Consider the following 23,387-nt stretch of genomic DNA (forward strand, 5'->3'; position numbering starts at 1 on the left):
TATGTTTGATGTTGTCAATAAATTTAGTAAACGGATTTTTTTCCGGACATTTGCCATTGTTTATTAATACAAAGAATTAGTAATACTACGTTTCCAGCTCTTCATATGAAGAGATAGTATTGTAGAGCTCAAGATGTAATGTTTTTTTATGTGTCCTGACTTATACTTCTCGAAACGCTCGGTTATAATTTGTTTATTTTAACACAGGTTTTGGTTATGATCTAGGCTAGTCATGCACCTGAGGAAGTGATCAGATTGTGGTTCTCGAAACGTAGTGTCACTAATTAGCACTGCTCAATGGTAAATATCTGAATAAACACCGTTACTTTCATATTTCCTTAGAATAACAACAAACTCACCACAACCTTGACGGTCAAGGGTGAGAGATTGGACGAAGGTACAAATTGCTTACGTGCGCTCTCTTTCTTCAAATATTCAAATATATATATATATATATATATATATATATATATATATATATATATATATATATTTATTTATTTATTTATATTTTTTATACGTACACACACACATTTATGTATAAATAATATAGATATGTGTGTGTGTGTGTGTGTGTGTATATATATATATATATTATTTTCAAACACACACAACTAAAAGAAATGTGAGCGATTAAAAAAGGAAATCCTTTTATTGTTGCTATTAATTTTATTGAAGCATAGTATTGTCTACAATAAGAATATGTACTTTATAGTTAACTTTGCTAATTACTAGTATTAGATTGGGGACGGGGTAGTGACGGCGTATTTAGTTCCAGACTCTATATACAGACAGCGCTGCATGTCATACAAGACCTTCTCCGCTTCCGAGTAGGCTCTCCTGAGTACAGAGTCGGCGCAAGGAAGAGAAGAGTTCCCGAAGAAGTTCCTCTCATATCCCAGAAGTGTCGCTACGTCCTTTACAACACTATCGTACACGTCCTTGTAATTCGCACTGAAATATGAAGAGGCAACCTTGAAGCAGTTAAGGATTGTTTTATCTGCAAAGATGTATCCTTCACTGAAGCAAGAGAGGATTACCACATTTCCGGTTGCAGGCAGGACACTGTTCACTCCGGAAAATTCACTATTAACTTTGGATAGAAGATATTTGGTGTCGTTGACAATCTTCTGGTCGCACACCAAGGCTGCTGAAGATCCTATAACATTCAGTTAAATTAGGAAACACATTCAATATTTGGATAACTTTAAAAAGAAATCTTAAGTACCAAATGTTTTCTTGTAGTATCGCTAGAGTTCAGAATGTATTTAACACACTGTAAGTCCATGAAACTCAATTCGGACTAAATCTCTGACTAGGACTTATTAGTACAATGTTCGGGGGTAGAATACTAAAAAGTTTATCTTTGTAAATGTAATTAAATAGACTTGGAATGTGAACATCAACTATTATGTTTCCTTTAGTATATTTTTATTACTATAAGGCCATAAATGGGTTTTTAAGCATAACTTTCTCTACTCCAACCTATTTTCTATCTGTCAGGTCCAGAAACTTCAGATCTCCAACGTAATCACTAGATGCCATCGCATCAATTATTAAATGTCATGAAACTCCATTCAGATGTCATGTTTTAAGGAAGAATTCTAGTCTCTACAGCTAATTTTCTCTCAGGGCAAGCTCTGAAACTCAGGAACCCTTATGGACATATCCACTTGAACTATGAGATATTCCTAGCCTTTCTAATGTTAGTTATGATATTTCATGTGTTCTAATCTCTATAACTAACTCCACCTGGTTGTATCAGTTCTGCTGACTTAGAATCTCCTTTTGAACAATCCTAGACAGCTCTCTCATGGATTCTACCTTCTTGGGTGTTAGGAGTTTTTTAGGAACCCAGGGATCAAATAATATTGTGTGGTTGGCATGAGGAACAACACACACGCGCACGCAAGCGCTAGCACTACCCATGGTCCACTAGCTAGGAATTTGTAACTGAAGATAAATATTAAATAAATAGGAGAAGCTAAATTTACAGTTAGTGCTTTTTGTAAATTAAAAAAGAAATTATATTCCTACCAGAATTGACAACAGCATTAAGAGCCGATCTAGCCTTTGACAAACATTCACTGGCACTTGGATGGTCACTGGACGTGAACTCAATAGTGGAGTAGTATCCCGAAAGGTGGTTCGTAACTTGAGACAAGTAGTGGCCGGATCCTCTGGAATCTATGACGTAACTCTCCAGGGCTCTTTTCTGCAGATCGTAGTAGAACAACATCTTCTCTTCTATCTGGCTGACTTGTTGGCTGTGGAGGGTCTGAGCTAGTTGGACCTGAGAGGTGAGGTCGTTCTGGGTCAAGTAGTTGGAATATCCTGTAGACTGGAAACGTAACCAAATATGCACTATTAAAATACACTTGCAAAAATACACTTAAAAAAACTGAGAAAGCATAGTATACCCGTGGTGCCCTTTGTTAAGGTTTTTAACCAAGTAGGTTTGACATTGGGTATTTAAGGTAAACCAGGACCTTGTTCAAATCAATTTTACTATTTCCGACCTAAATGACTGTGAAAATTGTATTAGCCTCATTCAAAATCAAAGTTTGTGAAGCATTATCAAAGTAAAATAATGATATAATTTACCATCATTTTTGGCTTTAAACTGACAGTCACAGATGTAGATAACTTACCACCTGTTCCTGGTACTCCTTCGCGTCAACATTTTCACTCAGCCTCGCGCAGTTTACAAGGTTTTCCAAGAACTGCCATCCCTTTGTCGACAACTTTCTTGGCAGCAGTCTGCGCGCACTCAGCTACTGTAGTGAAGATGGTCATGGACGGACTAACTAAGGCGTTATACCTTCTGGTAGCGTTGGCCACAGTGAAGTAGTTTCTGTTCCACGCCTCCACACAGTTCTTCAGCCTACTCAGAGAGTCCTTATTTGGATAGGTCCTGGCACAACTGTCGATGCCTGCTAGCGCCCTCTGATAGGCGTTCTGATAGTTAGAGACCATTAGGGTTATATTGTTGCGCCATAGCCTGGGTAATACGTCAGCTGCACAATCCTGGTAGACAGAGACCTCTGCACAAACAAGAGACGTTATACACAATTTATATATTTCTTATTACAAAAAAATCTTTATTTAAAGAAGTATGTTTTAATTTAAGGTCGATATATTTTTGCTGTCTATCGGTTTGTATAGAGAATTCCAAAAATCGTTTAAATTACTTCAGTAAAACGCCAACTACCTAATTTAAACTCAAAGAATGTTTTCCTGGTAGACAGAGACCTCTGCACAAACAAGAGATGGTATACACAATTTATATATTCCTTAACACAACAGATCTTTATTTAAAGACTTGTGTTTCAATTTAAGGTCGATATAGTTTTGCTGACTATCGGTTTGTATAGAGAATTCCAAAATTCGTTCAAATTACTTCAGTAAAACGCCAACTACCTAATTTAAACTCAAAGAATGTTTTTGATGGCATACCAGACAACGTCAATCGATGTAGGAGGAATCTCAGAACGTCTCCATCTCAGATTCCTTATTCAATTGTGTTTATCCACACGTTGAAATATGCGAGTGAACCCCTTCCAAACTATGAGATTAGCAAAGTTACTAACAATTCCGTCGTCAATATTATTCGCTGCAACCAATATGTAAACCTCACGTAACATTTAAATATAGCATATATCTATTAGTTCTTTGGTACAGGTTTAAATCATTATACACATTTCTAGAGAGCTGTCTTTTGCAATGATCCAGCTCTACTCTATTCTCACATCAGAATATAACAACTTATGTCATGCCGTTTCCTGAAAGGAGAATGGTTTAGCATATTTTAATCAAAATTGTCAAGAAAACTGACACTAATTTGGGAAAACTGAAACTTATACCTTTTACTGATGTATTATCTCCTCATATACTCGCAGAATTAGAAGCCTCCATGTAGACCTTAAATAATTAGAAAAAGGGTCAGAAATCATGAATCCTACATCCTATATACTTGTACAGATGAATGTTTGAGCAATAAAGAGTACTATTTAAAATATTAAAGATAAACTGGCTTTTTAGATACTTTAAAAAGAGAGCCATGTTCTATGCCCTCTTGTAACTAACCGTAAGCAATACACAAAAATTTAAATTGTGAAATTTTCTCACAAGACTACAAAATCTTCTGAATCATATTAAAAATAATCTTCTTCGCTATAACTTACCATTGTCTATAGCTTTGTCCATGAAAGTAGAGATGCCTTCGACACAGCCCTGTGCACTTGTTCCCTCCATCATCAACTGCGCAGTCGACAACTCCTGCGCCTGGTACCATGCGACTCTGCGCAGACTCTCCTCCAGACCCTGCGCCACGCTCTCCGCAGCATTTACTGCGCCCATATTGGTCAGGTTCTCTTCCTGCAGAGCGCGACTAGGGAAATATTGGTGCCAGGCCGATATGTCTGCTTTCTTCCAGTAGACGTAGTCTCTTACATTGATATCCGCTTCAGCCACGGATAAAGCCTTGATAAATTGAAAAATATTGCTTAGAGTGGGTTAGCATTTAGGCACAATAATGATCTGTGTACAATCATAACTATCTACATCTGGACCGTTGCTGCTTATAAACTCTATATTTCAACACATTCAGGGGTTTTTTTAACTATTCATCCACTTATTTGTTAAGGTCTTAATACAAATTTTGTTCATATAAAATACTAGTGTTTTTCAGTTAGTTTATAGTTCTTTTTTCATTTGGATTCATTTACTGATTTTTTTAAATGCGTAACTTTAATATTAAATTGCATATTTGCCTGACACTCAGGAAAGACCTAAAGCTAAGCACAAACCTAATTATGTAATAGTACGCAATCTTACAATTTTTCTACGTGATATTAATGTTATGCTTGTCATGAAATCACAAGTTAGTAAAAGAATCTTTAAGAAAAGAACTTACGGAAGTAATTTTTTTTTTAAATAGTAAATGTAGTATTTTGCTAACATGTAAATTTTAAGCGTCATCGAATTGAGAACGGAAGTCTGATTCAGCTGGAACAGAATCCCTGTAATCTATTTAGATCCAGATGATCCAATATTATAGGGAGGGAAGAAGAGGGAACAATGTTATAATATATTATTATACATTTTAGAACAAGTAAATTACTCTAGAAGTAAAATAATTATTAGTGTTGTTTTAATGCTAAGCGGACAATCACTAACACTATGTTTAGTGAGATAACAACAATTCTCTGTTTTTCCGTTCCTCCAGTTTCAAAGACAAAATTATCAAACGTCTCATTAATATCAAGTTTTGTCTTATCAACTTTGAGTTTTATTCTTTATTTCCAACTTAAATCCATATTTACTAAAATTTACTAAATAAAATCAGTTACAATATCATTACTTACGCTTTTAGCTCATTATTACATTTAATCGCTCAAATTACTATCTTAATTTTGTTGATTTTATTTATTAATTGAAACTAATTATATAACTAAAATATTTAAAAATAATAATAAATTTAACATCCAACCAATTTTATGCAAAGTAAATTATATTTGGTTAAAATATGGAAATTAATCAAACCAGTTTCGAGGAAAAGTTTGGCAAAACAACATGTAATGGATCTAAACAAACGTCAACAAAACTCAAAATGGCGGCAGTCAGGTAGCATTTCAACTTTTAAATACAACAACTAGTTAATTATTAATTAACAGCTGAAAATTATTAACTTTATTGGTGTACTTCAATTTAGGGATGGCGGTGAGCAAAACTACATCCCTATGATTTTTCTCAGTGAAATATACTTGGAATTACAATGTTCATCAAAGTAACCCATACTTAACTATATTTAAAGTTTATCATAAAATCTCGAGTTTTTCATATATTTCAATTAGATCAGTTTTAATGTCATGTATAGGTGTCCTTTTAACTGTAAGTAATGTTTTTGTACAACCTTTTATAAACAACAGTTCCGAATTATACTAACAGTTTAGCAAAGTTTTAATTTAATAACTTTAATAAATTTTTATATTTATATAGACTTTTATTTTACATTAATAAAATTTTAATATAAAAACCTATATTAATTTCAATAGTACTTGCTCCGCCGGGACTCGAACCTGGATCTCTTATTTTACCACGTGAGTGCTCTGTCACTGTATATACTATATATAAACTATCTTGGTTAATTTGGTGTCTGTTACAATATATATATATATATATATATATATATATATATATATATATATATATATATGTGTGTGTGTGTGTGTGTGTGTGTGTGTGTGTGTGTGTGTGTGTATACTAGATATTCACATGCTTTCATTAAGTTTAAATACTTCTTTTTATTCAAACAGAAGTGACAGTATACCCAAGGAAGTTGAGGATATTAAAGCGGAAAGAGAGGAAATTACGGTGGAAATTCATTTACTGGAGGTTTTCTGTCTGGGATCAGTTTATAATGTTGTCTTTAGGTCGTATGATTGTTTTGAGAAGCGTAACCAGATATTCTCCAACTTAATTGTTCTTAATTGAAGTATTTATTCTTAATCCAGGAACCTATTGGTTTAAGCCATTCTAGTAATAAAAAAGTAAAGTGATTGTTTGAAAATTTCATTACGTTTTCAGGTACAAAGCACAAAAAGGACTTTCCTTCATCCGTGCATGCGTTTATTTTCTTGAGCCAACTTATTTTTAATCAGAGTATACATAGAAAGCATTTACTGTACCAACGTTCACTCTTATTCAGTAACAAAAGTTCATCACGAACCCCTTTAGGCCAACCCTTTGATGGCCAATGCTTTTTCACTTAGGAAACAAGCCGATGAGACCTCTCATTGCACTTGCATATTACACCGGGTAAACTTACAATCTTGCACAGGAAAACTTGGTTACATTACACGAAACGGACAGTTACATTCTTTCATTTAGACAAACATTAAAGACTTATTGCACTTGCATATTACACCGGGTAAACTTACAATCTTGGACAGGCAAACTTGGTTACATTACACGAAACGGACAGTTACATTCTTTCATTTAGACAAACATTAAAGACTTATTGCAACTTGCATATTACACCGGGTAAACTTACAATCTTGGACAGGCAAACTTGGTTACATTACACGATACGGACAGTTACATTCTTTCATTTAGACAAACATTAAAGACATTGCAATTGCATATTACACCGGGTAAACTTACAATTTTTGACAGGCAAACTTGGTTACATTACACGAAACGGTCAGCTACATTCTTTGATTTAGACAAACATTAAAGACTTACTGCCCTTGCATATTACACCGGGTAAACTTACAATCTTGGACAGGCAAACTTGGTTACATTTCACGAAACGGACAGTTATATTATTTCATTTAGACAAACATTAAAGACTTATTGTACTTGCATATTACACCAGGTAAACTTACAAGAAGCAGACAAAACATTAAGAAGACCAGACCTCTCATTGCATTTTCATCTTACACTGGGTTAACGTACACTCTTCGGCAGGTGAACTTAAACATTAATTAAACAGATAGATATTTTTTTGTTCGCTTAGAATAAAAACTGAGGAAATCCCTTATTATACTTGCACATTGAACAAGGTTAACTTACTTTATTTAACAGGCAAACCTGGTTACATTAAACGTACAGATATATTCTTTTTTCACTTAGAATTGAAGGAGTTCCCTCGTAGCACTTAATCCTTAGTACATTTGCGCTTGCTAACAAAGTGACGGATGGTCAGGATGGGAGTAGAGGCCGCCTCCTGACGATATCTCATTTGGAGAGACTCGGGCTTTATATCTCAGTCACGTGACCTTGGAAGAAGAGGACCTTCCTTAATATCATAGTCAGTATCAATGAACCAACTATATTTTAATATTACATTTTCTTTATATGCTATACTTTTAAGGCTGTAAATTAAATCCATTGTGGCTGATAATTGGGCAATAAACACATATCATGTTATTGAATTAAAGATTATAGTATATATTGGAATTGTACGTACAGTTTCTCTGTCTAATGAAACGTGTTAATCTAGGGCAAAGGGTCAAACCGAGGGCGGAAGGAAGCGGTCAATTACATCACTAATGGTCTGACGCTCTGCGTGAGAACATTAAATTCTCCGTCAGCTAAGTCTTTTAAGATTTATTCTTCGTGTGCTATAAACTATACAGTAATCTTCGCTTAGCGTGAATAATACACCTTTTTTACAAACAAATTATCTCTAAGACTAGTTAAGCTAAGAAAACCAACTTTTGCACATAAGTTTCAATATAAAAGAGAAAAGGTTTAAACAATACTTGCGTTCTGTTCCTTATTATTAACATAATGTCGTCTTTTGAACATTTTTAAAAGTCGAATATAGTTATAAAACATTTACTAGATACCTACTATTTGAAAAATATCATTAAAATTCCAACGGTAATTGTTTTAACGAAATCTGTCATGCATATGCAAGGACGACCATTTTAAAGATACCCTTGCACAAGTCCGGAGCAGCTAACATTTAAGCTTTTCATAGGCACCAGCTGTATTTCATGAGTTATATAAGATTTACATTAAACATTTTGAAATTGTTATAACAATTACAACGGTACTTTGAAATAAGCTTGCACAAGCCAGGAGAAACACACAACTGATAACTCTCAACTGTGAACTAACCCAAAATTTAAAAATAAACCTTTTGGCATTGAACCTTGCTGCCTTGATGGATAACACGCAATTTAATAATAAACTCAAGAAATGTTTGTAATAGCAGAACAAAAATAAATTATCCGATAATTGGGAAAATTATTTGCGAATCCAATAATATCATTTACCAATTGTCGTCTAAAAATGTCCAAAAGACTGCATTGGCCAGATAATAACCAACGCGCATTAAAATGGACAAAAATCACAGCGATCTAAAAGTTAAATCCCATTCAATTTCGGCCTATGCAATTGAGCATAACAATAACTTCTATGAATGCTTTTCTCTAAAAAGTATTAACCAAATTCAGAATCCACATAATCTTAAAATTAATTATTTAGAAATAGCTCTTCAGAGGGACCCTCAAACTAAACATCCTGATGGTCCAGATTTAAAATATGAATAGTTGTAGAGATAAAATTAACAATTAAAATTTTAATTTGTATTATTTTACTACATTACACAATTAACTACAGATTAATTTTATAAATCAATTTCCTTGTATTATGCTAAATTATTTACTACTTTCAATTCTAAATAACTATTATTCACAGAGGATATTTGTTTTGTTATTTTTTGTCAGAATATTACACCTTTATATCTTTTTAAAATGTGTTGTATTTTACACAAAATATAGAGATTTCTAACGTTCAATTTCTTCTGTTCTCCTTGAAGATACATAACCCACTTGGAATTTTCATCAAATAATCATGTATATACTATTTTTTATACACTATAATTCCTATTTCTGAAACTTTACTTTTATTCCTTAATTTTTCTATTTTCTTTCATATACACAAAACATAATAAATACAAGCAAGTCATGTTTTGTAAAACAAATACCTATATAACTTTAAAAAATAGGGCTGTATTACATTGCCATATTGTGTTCTGAAATTTTTGAACTTTGATATTACTCTGCATGGACATCGTCTCAAATATTCCATTTCTGCTCTTCCTCTAAGTTTGCACAATGACATTAGATTATTTTCTACACGAACTAGTTTTCAGCTCAAAAATATAGTTCTACAATTTTATAAAGGACAATTCCAAGAACACAAACAAAATAGTGAAAACATTAAAACTCGAAATGTATATACAATTTCTATGTATATATAATCAATTAAATGAAATAATTAATGAATCTGATAACATTATGTTTTAAAAAAATCCCAATCACTACTCAAAAACTTACAACTGTGCATTTAAAATTTTGAAATGCTTTGTAAGCAGTGTTTAAGGATATAGCCTATTTAATCCAAATTCAAAAGATCATTTTACTGTCAACAGTCCATCAACCACTAATACAGTCAAGCCAGTCATAACAGTTAATGATCAACGAAATGCAACAAATGTCAGAAGAAGTTATAAAAAAAGTTGAAAATAGCTCAGATAACTGCAAATTGATTAAAAATTTATCTAGCTACATACCTAATGAAGCTGAAATGTCTGATCTGTCTCAAGGATTGACCTTTTCACCTACTCTTAAATTCAATCATATTGACTTAGTAGCTGGTGCTCTTGCTTTCGCAAGAGTTGTCCGTGTCAAATTTAACTTTTCGCAAAACCAAATTCCACTTCAGTCCCATATACATGAATCTATTAGCTAGTGGGAACCTCTTAGCCTACCGCCTTATCATCTTGTGTAACAGTAGTATATAAACACCATAACCTCGAATATAGCAAATCTCACATTTGGCTATTTCCGTAAAAAAGAAATAAAACGTTATAGTGGAAAAAGGCTATCACTTAATTTAAACAAAACAAAAACATAATAATTTTACCTTCAAACAAAAGCAACTCCATTGTTATTCAAGATATCGCTGACTATACTTTAGAGGCTGAAAGGCAACTCCGTGATAATATATATATATATATATATATATAATATATATATATATATATATATATATATATATATAAATTACTGTCAAAAGATCCAACTGATAAATTGAACACTGAAATTTTTCAGAATTTTTGAAAATGAAAAGCCCAACTCAGATCTTGTCTGATCAATAAATTAGCCTAGTAATACCAGGCTCACCTACAACTCTAGTTTCTTACACACTACTTCAATCACATAAACCGATTCGCCCTCCAACTAGAAGACCTATGACCTAGCTATGATTTACCTACATAAAGAATTTTAAGCTTAGTTGACGCTCATCTCCAACCTTTGGCCAAATCTTTAGATTTATATATAAAGAACACTAACGACATTATTAACAGACTTTCCGAAATATCCCAGACCTTATCAATACAGTTGACGTAGAATCACTGTCTGTAAATATTCCTCATGGCAATGGCATAGGAACTATTGAACTTTTTTTATTTCAAACCGAGTAATGTAAAACCTTTTACTTCATATTTATCTAACCTAATAACTTTTATTCTTACCATGAATAATTTTATATTAAAAAACAAAAATTACTTACAAGTGAAATTAACTGCAACGGGTACCAGGATGGCATTTTCATATGCAAAATTATTTTTGGAACAAAATTCTTTTAATTCTCTAAATTTAAAACCATTAGTTTGATTTCGCTTTATTGAATATAATTTTATCATTTAGAAACATGGCATGGATAGCTTAAAACATTTTATCCAACAATTAAATTCTTTTTCAGTTTTAAAATTCACTTTCAACGTTCCTAAAAATATTGTTGCGTTTATAGGTGTCGATGTGTACCAAGAACACCTAAAAACCAAACTCCATATCGATGATACAAATCCAATGTAATATTCAAGTAACTGCCATCCTGGTAACGTTAAAAAATATTGTTGCGTTTATAGATGTCGATGTGTACCAAGAACACCTAAAAACCAAACTCCATATCGATTATACAAATCCAATGTAATATTCAAGTAACTGCCATCCTGGTAACGTTAAAAAGTCAATTCCTAAAGGTCTATCTTAGTCTAATAGAGCTAATTTTAATTGTCACGCCAAAAAAATTTAAAACTGCCATTAGAAATAGAGGATATCCTCAAAGATTTGTAGATTATAACATGCAAAAAGCCATAATTTGTACTCCTAGAAACTACCAAAACTATGGGAAATATTTTACTAATATATTTTTATAAGATTAATTACTTATGTTATTATTTCATAACGTCTCCTGTTATACAAACAGTTTTATTTCTACTATGTAGTTTAATTCAGCCGCTTTAACTTCTTCATGGTGATCGCTCTCAAAAATTAGATAAGAATTTGAAATATGGGCTTCGTTTAAAATAAAGTACAGTTTCAATATAAGTAAATAATTTTAAATAATTTTTTAATAAATAGTTAATATAAACAACTAAATTATTTAAAATAAAAATATATTTTATTATACTTATTCAAGAGTTAAATTAAGAATCATTCTACTTTATACATTTAATAAATTGTTATTTCTCAATGTATATTATGGTAGGTTATTAATGTTACTTTATAGCTTACCGCAAATGCAAGGAAAGACAGTAATAATACACCCATTATATTAAGTATACTACTCGTACATTCAGATACTAAAGTAGCAATGGACCTCCTCTCTTTATATACGGTTTAAGAAGCCGTATTTTCCTTGTTCGTAAATAACTCAAACTAACTGTGTACATTTAGGTGTTACGTTTTAACTAAATAAATATTGTAAAAGTGATCTTTTTGTAAACAATTATCACAGTAATTAGATCTTTCCTCATGTGCTAAGACTTTTATCATTACTGGGAACTTCTGGAGGTTATATAGTTTATTTCCTGTTCTGGTTGATTTGAACTTTTTTAAATTTTAACCAATAAACTCTTAATAATCGTACCTGTATAAAAGCACTTCTTGCCTGTAATTGTCTCTCGTATTTCACCATTTTCTTTACACATCATATTAATTAAGGAAACGAACTGATGATCACGTTAGGGTAAAATTATTTTAGTTTCAGTAAAAATGGCAGGGGCTTAGTTTAATTTCAACAAATATTGGTTGAAAAAATCTTACTTTACCTGCACATGCTGGGCAAGCATGTTAAAATATTACTCAACTAACCTCATAACAAACATTTTAAACTAAAAACTTTTCGTGCCCCAAGATTTAAAACTTTTACTGCAATATGAGGTTGTTATACTAAATTATATATGAAATTTTATTATTAATACGTATTTTCACTTCCTATCGATTATTTTTCTTTCGACTTTTAGAAGTTAACTATAATTGAGTTAATAAAAGATTTTTTAACTTAGTTTGCCAATTCTACGAGTCATTAATTTATCGCTTTTCATGAATTTGCTTATATTTTCAAAATGTTTCTATACAGGTTTAAGGGCGTTTTCAAAAAGCATGATATTTATTTATAGAACAAATGTAGAAATATTTGTAAAATAATTCAAATATTTGAAACTCAGTACAGTTTATATTATTAACTCATTGGAATCCCAAAACACTAGTGATTTTTCTATTTCCTTCAAAAAGATATCTTGTAATTCATCTGAATAAACTTTATTTATATCTCTTTTTCACTAAATTTTATTGTTTTAATCCAAAACCGAATGCAGGATAAATAATTAATTCTTATAATTAAAAGATAGGAATACCCCAGACCACAGGTCGCGTATCAGGTCTATGCTGAATATGCACGAAAGTCCATAAGCTCATTTTATTTTCAGTCCTGCATGCAGACTGGCAGACATATAACCAAACTTAAAAGGCATTTTAAAGCTCCCAAAACCATGACAGAAATTTTGTCACCCTACTGAGTTTTGTTTCATTGGCGTTCATATAAACCCTATGATTTGACATGTACCTTAATGGGATTCTAGTCTGGCACCAAACTCGTTCTTATTAATGGTTGCATGCAAAATTTTAAACTAATAATGATATCTATAGGTTTTGGATATTTAAGCTAAACGTTCAGCGAAATCCATAGCGGACGTCCATGATCAAATGATGAGTCTCTTATGTAGAAATGAAGTTACTTACAAAACATGATACACACAAAACGTCCATATACCAACTGATTCTTAAGATATCTAGTGTAAAACAGAAACATATGCAAAATAGAATAAGAAATTAACTAAAATGATATCTTGAGGGGTGCACTTCTTGCTGCCAATATCATTTTGGAATTCCTCGTACAAACTTAATCATTTTATAAAACTTTACATTAGTATTAAAGTTGGAGAAGAATCATTCAACTCTAAGTTGAACAAGAAGTTTAACAAGAACTTTATCTCTCCTAAACAAAATTGCGACGGCATTAGCCATTTATTGAGACAACTTATAATCACGACAACGTGGTCTCGTCAGAAGGATATCACCATAACTATATATGTAATAATCTGGCAAATAAAACATAATAATAGGTAAGTTACTTTACTATTTATATTATACTACATTCAAAATAGATTTTTCGAATGAAAGGGCTAACTTATAATATGAAAATGTAAATTTTACTTACGGAAAAATTACTCGACAGCAAGATCTTCAGCTACAAACTTCAAGAGAGAAAAATTACTACACGTACTAATTAGGTTAGAGAATTTAGTTCCAAAAACATGTAAGAAAAATAATATTAATCAGTAATGAGTAACTGGGTTGTTAAAATATATATTATAATATATACCGAAACTAAATAACGGTTCAAAAATACCCTTCCCTCTGAGCAACGATGAAAAAAAACTATTTGTATCTTCCTTGTATAGGACAAGAGTGATATAGGTATCACATCTTCAACCTTCCCGTGGAGGCACAATGTTTACGATCAGCCTTATTTTGGATGTAATATAACTAATACAGAGTTGCTATGTAAACTCTGGCATGGACCTTATAGTAAGGTGGACAATGGCTTAATGAAAATAAAACGAGTCATATTTATAGGCCTATATGTTTTAACATTGCCTCTAGATTATTTATAAACATTTCCTTGACTTGACAATTCTGATTTGTTTTGACCAGAGTTCATTGTGTAACTCAATTAACCTAGTAAATGCTTTAGTAAAATGAATAGATAAGAGCCAAATATATCAGTAATTGTTTAACATATGATACAAATTACATAAAATTGAAACCTTTATTATTTATTCACTGAAAACTAACACTGTTATCTTAGAGAAATAAGTGCCGCAATGTAGGTTCCAGTAAACACTGTTAGCCCCCATAGAGAGAGTAGCAAGAGCTTACAGTCCTCACAAACACATATAAACATACCCCCACACAGCGGGGTAACACATCACCTCTAAAAGCTCTCACTCTATTGTGTTATAAATGCCACGCCGTGTGTTTTCTCTCTATATCAATCCATCTCACAACGTGACAACAGCATTATATCTGTGTAACGTGGGAGTCTTTCAATAAAAGGGCACTGTTTTTATAAATTATAAGTTTACTTAGAGATATTCTATAATATATGGTGGTCTATAATATATTTTTCATTCATACTCATCTTGACGAAGTGTCTTATATTTAGTGCAAGAATATGCTGGAAATATTTAAACATAAAACACGGGATATTCCCAAAATATGGCTCAAATTGTCCCCCTTTACATACCAGGCATTTGCTCTTCCACGTTGCCATACAGTTCTGATAAAATCATAATGGAACGTCATTTCAAGTTCCAATAGCAATTTTATATGAAATTAAAACCAAACCATTCATGAATTATACAAATATGGTGTATTCTATTATTAGTAGTTATAAACTTTTAAAATTATATCACACTCGTTTGAACATTTTAATATTTTATTTATATAAAGAATGTAAATTTTTAATGTTGAACATCACTTAAATCTTTTTTGAACTAATAATATGGAGAATTATAAAATATCAGTGCTGTTTTGTTTCAATTTCTTCAATTTTAAGAAAGGAATTTACTCCATGCTTTTCAATTAATTTAAACATCTCAACAACCACTACTACCCAATATGACTCTATAATACTGGGTCACTAAAACGAAATATACAACTTAATTGTAGATTTCTTTTAATGAAAGTTTATATTTTAGTTTAAGCTTAATGTTACAATGTATAACGTCAATATACCTACCTCTTCGTTCCCAAAATGATATAATTTTTAAGAAAGACAGTTCCTAATAGTTTGGCAGAGTATTTAGACAGTATCAAATGTTGTAAATGGTTGTAATAAAAATACCATTCAAGGATTATACAAATATGGTTTTTTTTATTTTGAACTTATAGAGTGCACGTTCGAATTCCAAATTGTCCTTCCCAAGAAAAATTTTCTGTTACAAAAATTGCATTAGACGCTACTATGATTATTCTCTTTCTTAATAATGAGTGTATTAAGTCATATTTCTACTCATAAATTATTAAGATATCTCATAAAGTTTTACATGTTAAATTACAATAGAAACTTCTAATGGGGAACTGGTAGAGAATCCGTTTCGTTGTATTCTATTTGTTTCTCTGCCTCATTTATAGTATGAACATTTAAAAAAATATTTATTCTTATACAATATGATTTTAAATAATAGAATTTTTGCAATTTTATTTATAACGAATTTGCTTAACGGTTTAAAATTGTTTTTCAATTTGATCGATGCTGCTGAGGAAAATTTAAGTAAATACTTATTTACATTAGGGTTTATAACGAGGATTTAATTCCCTGTCAAGCCTAACAATAACGGAACAACAAAGGCCTTTGTTCTACTACAGAAAGGCTCGTAGCCTGCGGTGTAATAATGTCACTGTTTTTGCCAAATTTAATTACATTATGAAAACAGCATTGTGTTGAGATCAAAATATATCATTTATAGAAGTATTAAAAATATGGCAACCACTGACTAGTTGTATATTATTCTTATGGACAGATTTAACCGTTATTAGTAGTAACAGATAGATCTGCATTAATCTAATAAAGTGAAAATCTCTCTAACAGGCCACACATATTTTTGAAAGATAGAAAGGATATGTAATCTTAATTGTTCGTGATACAGGGTGATTTAAGAATATCTGCATAAGCTTTGGGTGCTATTTCTACATGTAAAAATAATGAATCCCGTTTATATAAACATAGGTCCGGAATCGCTTCGTTACCGAGTTACGGCTAGCGAAAGATTTCGTCCTAATTTGAAAAGTTTAATAAAACCTGTGGACAATTTATTCTGAACCAAACTGTGTAAATAAAGTACACAGAAAGTGAATAGGTGTTTCATTAAATGAACAATCAAATATTTTTGACACTGACCCATAGCAGGTACGGGAACGACTTTTAGATTTATGAATAGAATGTATAAAAATGTCTACATTATATGTACATGACAAACAGATTTATGTTTAAAAATAACTAATTATTTTTGGAAATATTGTAGACAGTTATGTAGAATAGGGATTTTAACAGGTTTATTTCGTTTGATGTTTTACGGTGCGACCACAGATTTGCTTCCCTTAAGACATGTTTCAAAAAGAATTATTCTCAACCATTTATTTTTCTATTACTATAATAAGAGAAATACAACTTTTTATTCAAATTATATAAGTCAAATACTTACACCGTTGCACTCGATTCCACATAAACTTAAGACAATGTTACTAGTGGAATCCAAGAAAAGCTTACCAGACTTACTGCAGATTATAAGGGGAAAATGTATTAGTATTTCGATTTTTAATTAATTTGAAACTAAAATAAACATTATAAAAACCTCGCCTCTCACATACGATGAGCGAAACCGTCGAGTATAAAGTTAATACTAGACAATAGATGGTGCCACTAGAATTTGCTGAGAAAAGATTTATTGATGCTCCAACAAAATCGAGACACTCGCTCACGCTAGTTCAATAACACCATAGTCTAAATTGAAAACACCATTTTCTGTTGAGTACTCCAGCGAGAGAACTATTTCAAATAAAAAAGATTAATATTATCTCCCTTATTTTTACATCCAGAACTGGCTGATGAAGGTAAATTGTTGCTACATATCATGCCTTTTACTAAGGGGCACGGTCTATTCATGAAGCACTTGTCCTCCTTAGGACTCAATACTGAAGACCCTACGTGTTAACTATGTAATCAACCGTTATTTTGGGTTGTGCTAGGCTTGACGTTAGGAGAAGAGAACCTTCACAGCCAGGTGATGAATACGTCGTCAGCATTGGGAAGACCCCTTGGATTTCGTTAAAAGTAGGCAGGCCCTACTAGCGGAACTTGACTGCGTAGTAAGCTTAGGTTGCCACGTTGGGAACTAGAAGTCATTTATTGCCCTTATTTTAAAATCTAATCTCAATGAGATGAAACCATATGCAGCCTTCACTCACTTGACTAGTAGAGAAGATATGAGTGCGGGAGCAGATATAGCTGTATGGAGGCAGGACGATCAACTTTTTCATACAAAAATGTAGTCGTCTTTAACTACATATGAGGTTTTATGTAGACATCAGCTACACCAACTGCAAAGTCAGTTACCACCAATTAGACATCAGATACACCAACCGCAAAGTCAGTTTCCAACAATTAGACATCAGATACACCAACCGCAAAGTCAGTTGCCACCAATTAGACATAAGATACACCAACTGCAAAGTCAGTTACCAACAATTAGACATCAGATACACCAACCGCAAAGTCAGATGTCACCAATTTGACATCAGATACACCAACTGCAAAGTCAGTTGCCACCAATTAGACATCAGAACACCAGCTACAACGTCAGTTGCTACCAATTAGACATCAGCTACACCAACTGCAAAGTCAGTTGCCACCAAGTAGATATCAGGTACACCAATTGCAAAGTCAGTTGCCACCAATTTGAAGATTTTGTTTCTCACCCACATATTCTTATATTAGTGATTTTGCTCCTTGAAAAGCTCATGCAAGAGTCTACGGTGAAACATATCTTAATATGATCCTAAGCACTCAGAATTTTTCTGTTTTAAACGCAAGAATGGACGATAACAATTTTTGTGATAAAACACATTATTATAGCTTGGGAGTCGGATGGGCCTATCCCCACAATGTTAATTTGATGAATTTTTACCATTATCATTAAAAACTATAAATGGTAGCCAGTTAATTCTTTTTTTATTCTGCTCCTTGTACTTTTCTTAACATGTTGAATACAGGGTTATAAAAAATCTTTTCATATAAACGTGTGAAATTTTTTTCTTTTTATGCAAAAAATATCATAAAAGATTACAATTTACTCTGATGTATAAAATTAAGTACTGAACATAAGGCAATAATATGTATTCAAAATTTAGATTATTACTTAGGGAACAAATTAAAAAAAAAATCAACACGCTACCTATAATAGTTCTTGAGAAAAGTGTACCTATCGAACAAAAAACATAGTTTTACAGAAAACGCATTTGAAGTTCATTGTAACAAACTCTATAAAAATACAAAAATAAACTACAGTTAATAGTGTCCAGCGGCATATGCTGGGTTATCTGGATCCTCTTCTTCCTCAAGCAACTCTTCCAGTCTTAATTTGGTTAATTTTGCCCTCTGCCGGCACTTCTTTTCTAATTCCTCGATGGCATTTTCTGCTTGTCGGATTCGGATCTCATCTTTCTGTTTCATTTGTCTGACCAAATTGTTGCCAGGATTGTAGCCTAATTTTTAAAGCTAAACATCTCACAATATTACCTTGATTGAAGCAAGCAACAGCCTCATATACACCTAGTTCAAGGGTTGACCTTAGCATAAATGTATTTTTAGGAAGTCGAGACCAAATTATGTTGTTGACGGATTCATTGGGGTTTTGTGTACCTCCGTGTAAACATTTCCTTAGAAGGTCTGGTGAAGCCAAGTCCCTAAATATTGGTTTTATTTTGTCCATTACCACTTTAGGCAGGTGGAAATGATCTTTATGATCATAGGCCTCCTTATTGGCCATCGCTCTCTGGTACTTGCACGTCAAAATCTCTTTGCAATTCTTTATAAAAACAGATATAAAAAAAGAACTAACCATCAGAAAATCTTAAGTGAAGTATTTTCTGAAAAAGAATGAAACAGGGAATACAAAATCACAAAAAAAAAATTTTCGGTAAAAAAAAAATTTTTGCCCATCCGAGTCCCCTTATTTCACCATAAACCAGAATTTACTTATTAAATTGCCACTTTAAACGATGTCTCATGTTTTTTGTATGGATATCAAGTATGGCTGTATGTGAAAGAGTAATTTGCTTCCATTGAGAACAATAAAGCTGGAAAATTCCCGGTCACATTCCTCTGACACAATCAAACAACCCAAAGACAACATTATGAACTGATCTCAGACAGGGAGTCTCAACTAAATGAATTTCCAGTGTAATTTCCTCTCTTTCCGCTTTAATATCCTTAACTTCACAACTCCTTGGCTATACTGCCACTTCTATTTAGATATAAATAGGTATTCAAATTGAATAATATTAGTAATATAGAACCTGGTATCCATTTTCTGCTTTTGATAGCCACTTTTAACTTGAATTCCCAAAGTTTTCAATTTATTACAGTAAAATTTATACATTATGAATTCCAAAACAATAATAAATACACACTGGGATATAACATTGTACTGTACATACATTGTATTCAATGTTATTGTTATAGTAATACACACACGTTTAAAGTTTATATCTATACCTATATTTATATCTATATAAATGGTATGTACTGGATTCTCAAAGAGAGATTCTCTGGAAGAAATTTTCATAATTTTCCTTATCCTTCTTTAACAGTAAATATAATTTTATTTTTTTATAGTTTATCAAACATTTTAAATATTGCAAAGGAATTAGTAAGAATTTACCGGAAAATTTGGGCAATTACCTTGCATAATTTAACCAATAAATAAAAATATCTATAGAAACTTATAATTTACTATTGATAAAATGTTGATAAGAAACAAAATATAACTCTAAAGTTATTTACTGTATATACAATTCATATTTTGTATAAAATCTAAAAATAAAAAATTAAGAAAAAGTATTTAATATAAATGAGACACAATGATTAACACCGTAATTTTGATTACTTAGCTTTGTGCTTGAAAGCTAGAAATAAAACATCTGGCATTATCTATCATTTCAAAAGTTTATTTTATTTAAATAAAGTCACTTGGTTAAAAGACACATTATTTTATTTCATAATTCATATCGTATTATGACATTAAATACTTCCTTATAAATACATGTTTCTTTATTTTTAGTAAATAAAATACTTCATCTAAGAGTATCATGATAATTTGTCAAGATACGTAAACAGAAGTATGGGTCTATTAAAACACCAATACAGAGTATTATCGGTGTTATATTCTTAGTTTGCCTCTACTGAGAATATTATTCCAGGAATATCTCGGATTGTTTGGATTTGTATTTGGACTGAGTTCTTAGAATTTATTGTAAGTTTCTGCTACTCGTCCTGACAAGATTTATATTAAATAAGAAGCGATTTATATCAAGTAGCGTACTCATTCCATCTGTAATTACAATTCCATATTTTACTTTTGTATTTAACTTTAGGTTAAACATATTTCAGTTACAACATCATTCTTAACTGTTAGTACAAAACGGCAAGGGTTTTCTTGACTAATACATACTGTGTATATTCAAAACAAAACTTGTTTTTTCTTTATCACATACTACTTAAATAAAATAGATTTGTTTTATTATTATTTTTTCCCGAGTCAGTTCGGTGACATAATTCAAACTTTTACTTGGACATTAACTGTTAACATTTTAGGCATGATAGCTTCTTTAGTGAAGCGATTTATCTTAGGTTAGTTTTAAACTGTTATGTCAGTAATTTATTCACAAACTGTTATATATTTCTTGTTGACATATGCTAAATTCACAAATGGATTATTTAATATTCTGTAGTTATCATACAATATTATTACAATTGCTGCATAGCCCTAAGCCATGTTACTCACTTATTTAATTCTAAATTAAAAATAATTAAGAGTAAGAATACAGTTATAAAATAGTCTTGGGAAGCAATAGTTTTATAAATGTCTGTTTTTACTCACTTTTAATAATTTATATATACTGGAAACGATGTTTTCAAATGTTCCAGATAAAATGTAAAATTAATTTGATATTGTAAATAAAGTAAAAGATGTTGGTTTTATACCATACGATAATGATGCCATGTTTGTATTATAGTGTACCTAGGTCATACAATTAATAGTTTAGGTGGCACAATCAATTTTGGGTACGGAAGTTTTATATTTAATTTATAGCTCTTTAAGGTAACACCTGAAAACGGAAAAAACTGGAAACCGCTTTTTTCACCCCATATCCAATTGCAGGGATTTCAAATAGAAAAATTCGGCAATTTTGTAATTAGTATCAAATAAAAATTTTATATTTTTCTATATGTGTACGATATTTAGCGTCAGGTTTATTCATTGATTACCTATGGAAACTAAACGTTTTAGTTAAATATAATGTAAGAAAATCACATGTATTTAACTAACTTTTTTCGTAATTAAATTTATTTGGTCTTAAGGGTTAACATGATGTAAACGAGAAAATCTCAGAATAAATGTGTAAACAATCTGAGAAAATTCACGTAACTTTATAACATGTGCAAAGTAACATATGCAACTATAGATTTGAAGTTTTGTATTAAACTTCAGCACAGCCTGTTACTCTATGGTGTGGAGAACTACCTCATTTAAAATTTGTTAACAGAGTTAGATATACAGTTAGAGTTCCTGGATATGGGTATTGAGGGATAAGGAAACTAAAATGGGCAATGAAGGATATAATACGAGTATTATTGTAATATGGTGGAATATTGATGATTACACATGTTTCCTTTCAGAATAGCTTTGGTAAAATTTTTTTATTTATTTATTTTTGATAATATACCATTCTCTAATAACATGATAATATTGATTAATTAGAAGATAAATTATACAACAGCGATAAAATATGTGAATGAGAGTTCTAAAAACTGAAATGCTTTGTTGCCCAGTTGTACTCTACATTCCATGTATTAGGTAATTTTACTTGTATTTTTGGAAAATATATATATATATATAATTTAATGTTTTCTTTAACAAATAAATACAATTTCATCTCTATACAAATTCCCAAGGTATAATATGGAACCAGTTAAAACATGAAATGAATGGAAAAGTGCCTGTTACAATCAAGAAACGTAGTTTTAGTAACAGTTAAGTATTAAAAAGTCCCGAAATTTAATAGTTACTATTTGTGGCCGAGTGAAGTAATTTATTTAGGAAATTAAACTTCTAAACTTTTAAATGTTTAAGCACATTTTAACATTGCGGCCAGAAAAACCACAATTATTGTAAATTGTGATATTAGACGTTATTAGAAATAACTAACAGTGATTTATGTATGCAGGACGTTACATCTTATTTATTTTACATATGAACTATGCTTAGAGTGTATACACTATTAACCAGTGAACCAAAATGAATAGCAGTAGAGTATCGACTTGTAACATGTTGTGTACTAACGTTATGCTGCACTATAACGTAGTCTCCTACTGCTTGGCAGTCAGGAAGGGTATCTCTATCTCTATCTATATCTCTGAGCGTAACGCGTTTAATTATCCCTGTGTGAACGTGTTTTCAATCCCATGGAACCTCATTTAGCTCATTTCGGTTGGTTTCTTCACATTACAGCCAAGTCGGAGTCAAGCAGGTCTTTGCTGTTTACTCGTACCTCCCACAACTTGTTTGGAAACGTTACACTGAGCTATGTTTGACATTTAACTTATTTCGGTTGGTTTCTTCACATTACAGCCAAGTCGGAGTCAAGCAGGTCTTTGCTGTTTACTCGTACCTCCCA

General features: G+C 31.5%; 1 protein-coding gene across 2 annotated transcripts; it reads right to left on the reverse strand.

Moving 5' to 3' along the window:
• Positions 1-657: 657 nt before the first annotated feature.
• LOC124353848 lies at positions 658-12,174 on the reverse strand. 2 transcript variants are annotated; one of them, XM_046803871.1, is made up of 4 exons: positions 12,099-12,174; positions 4,185-4,482; positions 2,652-3,044; positions 2,114-2,341 (listed from the first exon to the last, which is right to left on the reverse strand). In XM_046803871.1, the coding sequence occupies exons 1-3, from the start codon at positions 12,132-12,134 to the stop codon at positions 2,686-2,688; spliced, it is 693 nt and encodes a 230-aa protein (XP_046659827.1). In that variant the 5' UTR covers positions 12,135-12,174; the 3' UTR covers positions 2,114-2,341; positions 2,652-2,685. The 2 variants fall into 2 exon arrangements, with proteins under 2 accessions (XP_046659828.1, XP_046659827.1); XM_046803872.1 differs by lacking the exons at positions 4,185-4,482; positions 12,099-12,174 and adding an exon at positions 658-1,159 and having other exon boundaries at positions 2,038-2,341; positions 2,652-2,852.
• Between the last annotated feature and the right edge of the window lie 11,213 nt (positions 12,175-23,387).

Source organism: Homalodisca vitripennis, chromosome 2 (assembly GCF_021130785.1).
Source record: "Homalodisca vitripennis isolate AUS2020 chromosome 2, UT_GWSS_2.1, whole genome shotgun sequence".
NCBI classification, from domain to species: Eukaryota; Metazoa; Arthropoda; class Insecta; order Hemiptera; family Cicadellidae; genus Homalodisca; species Homalodisca vitripennis.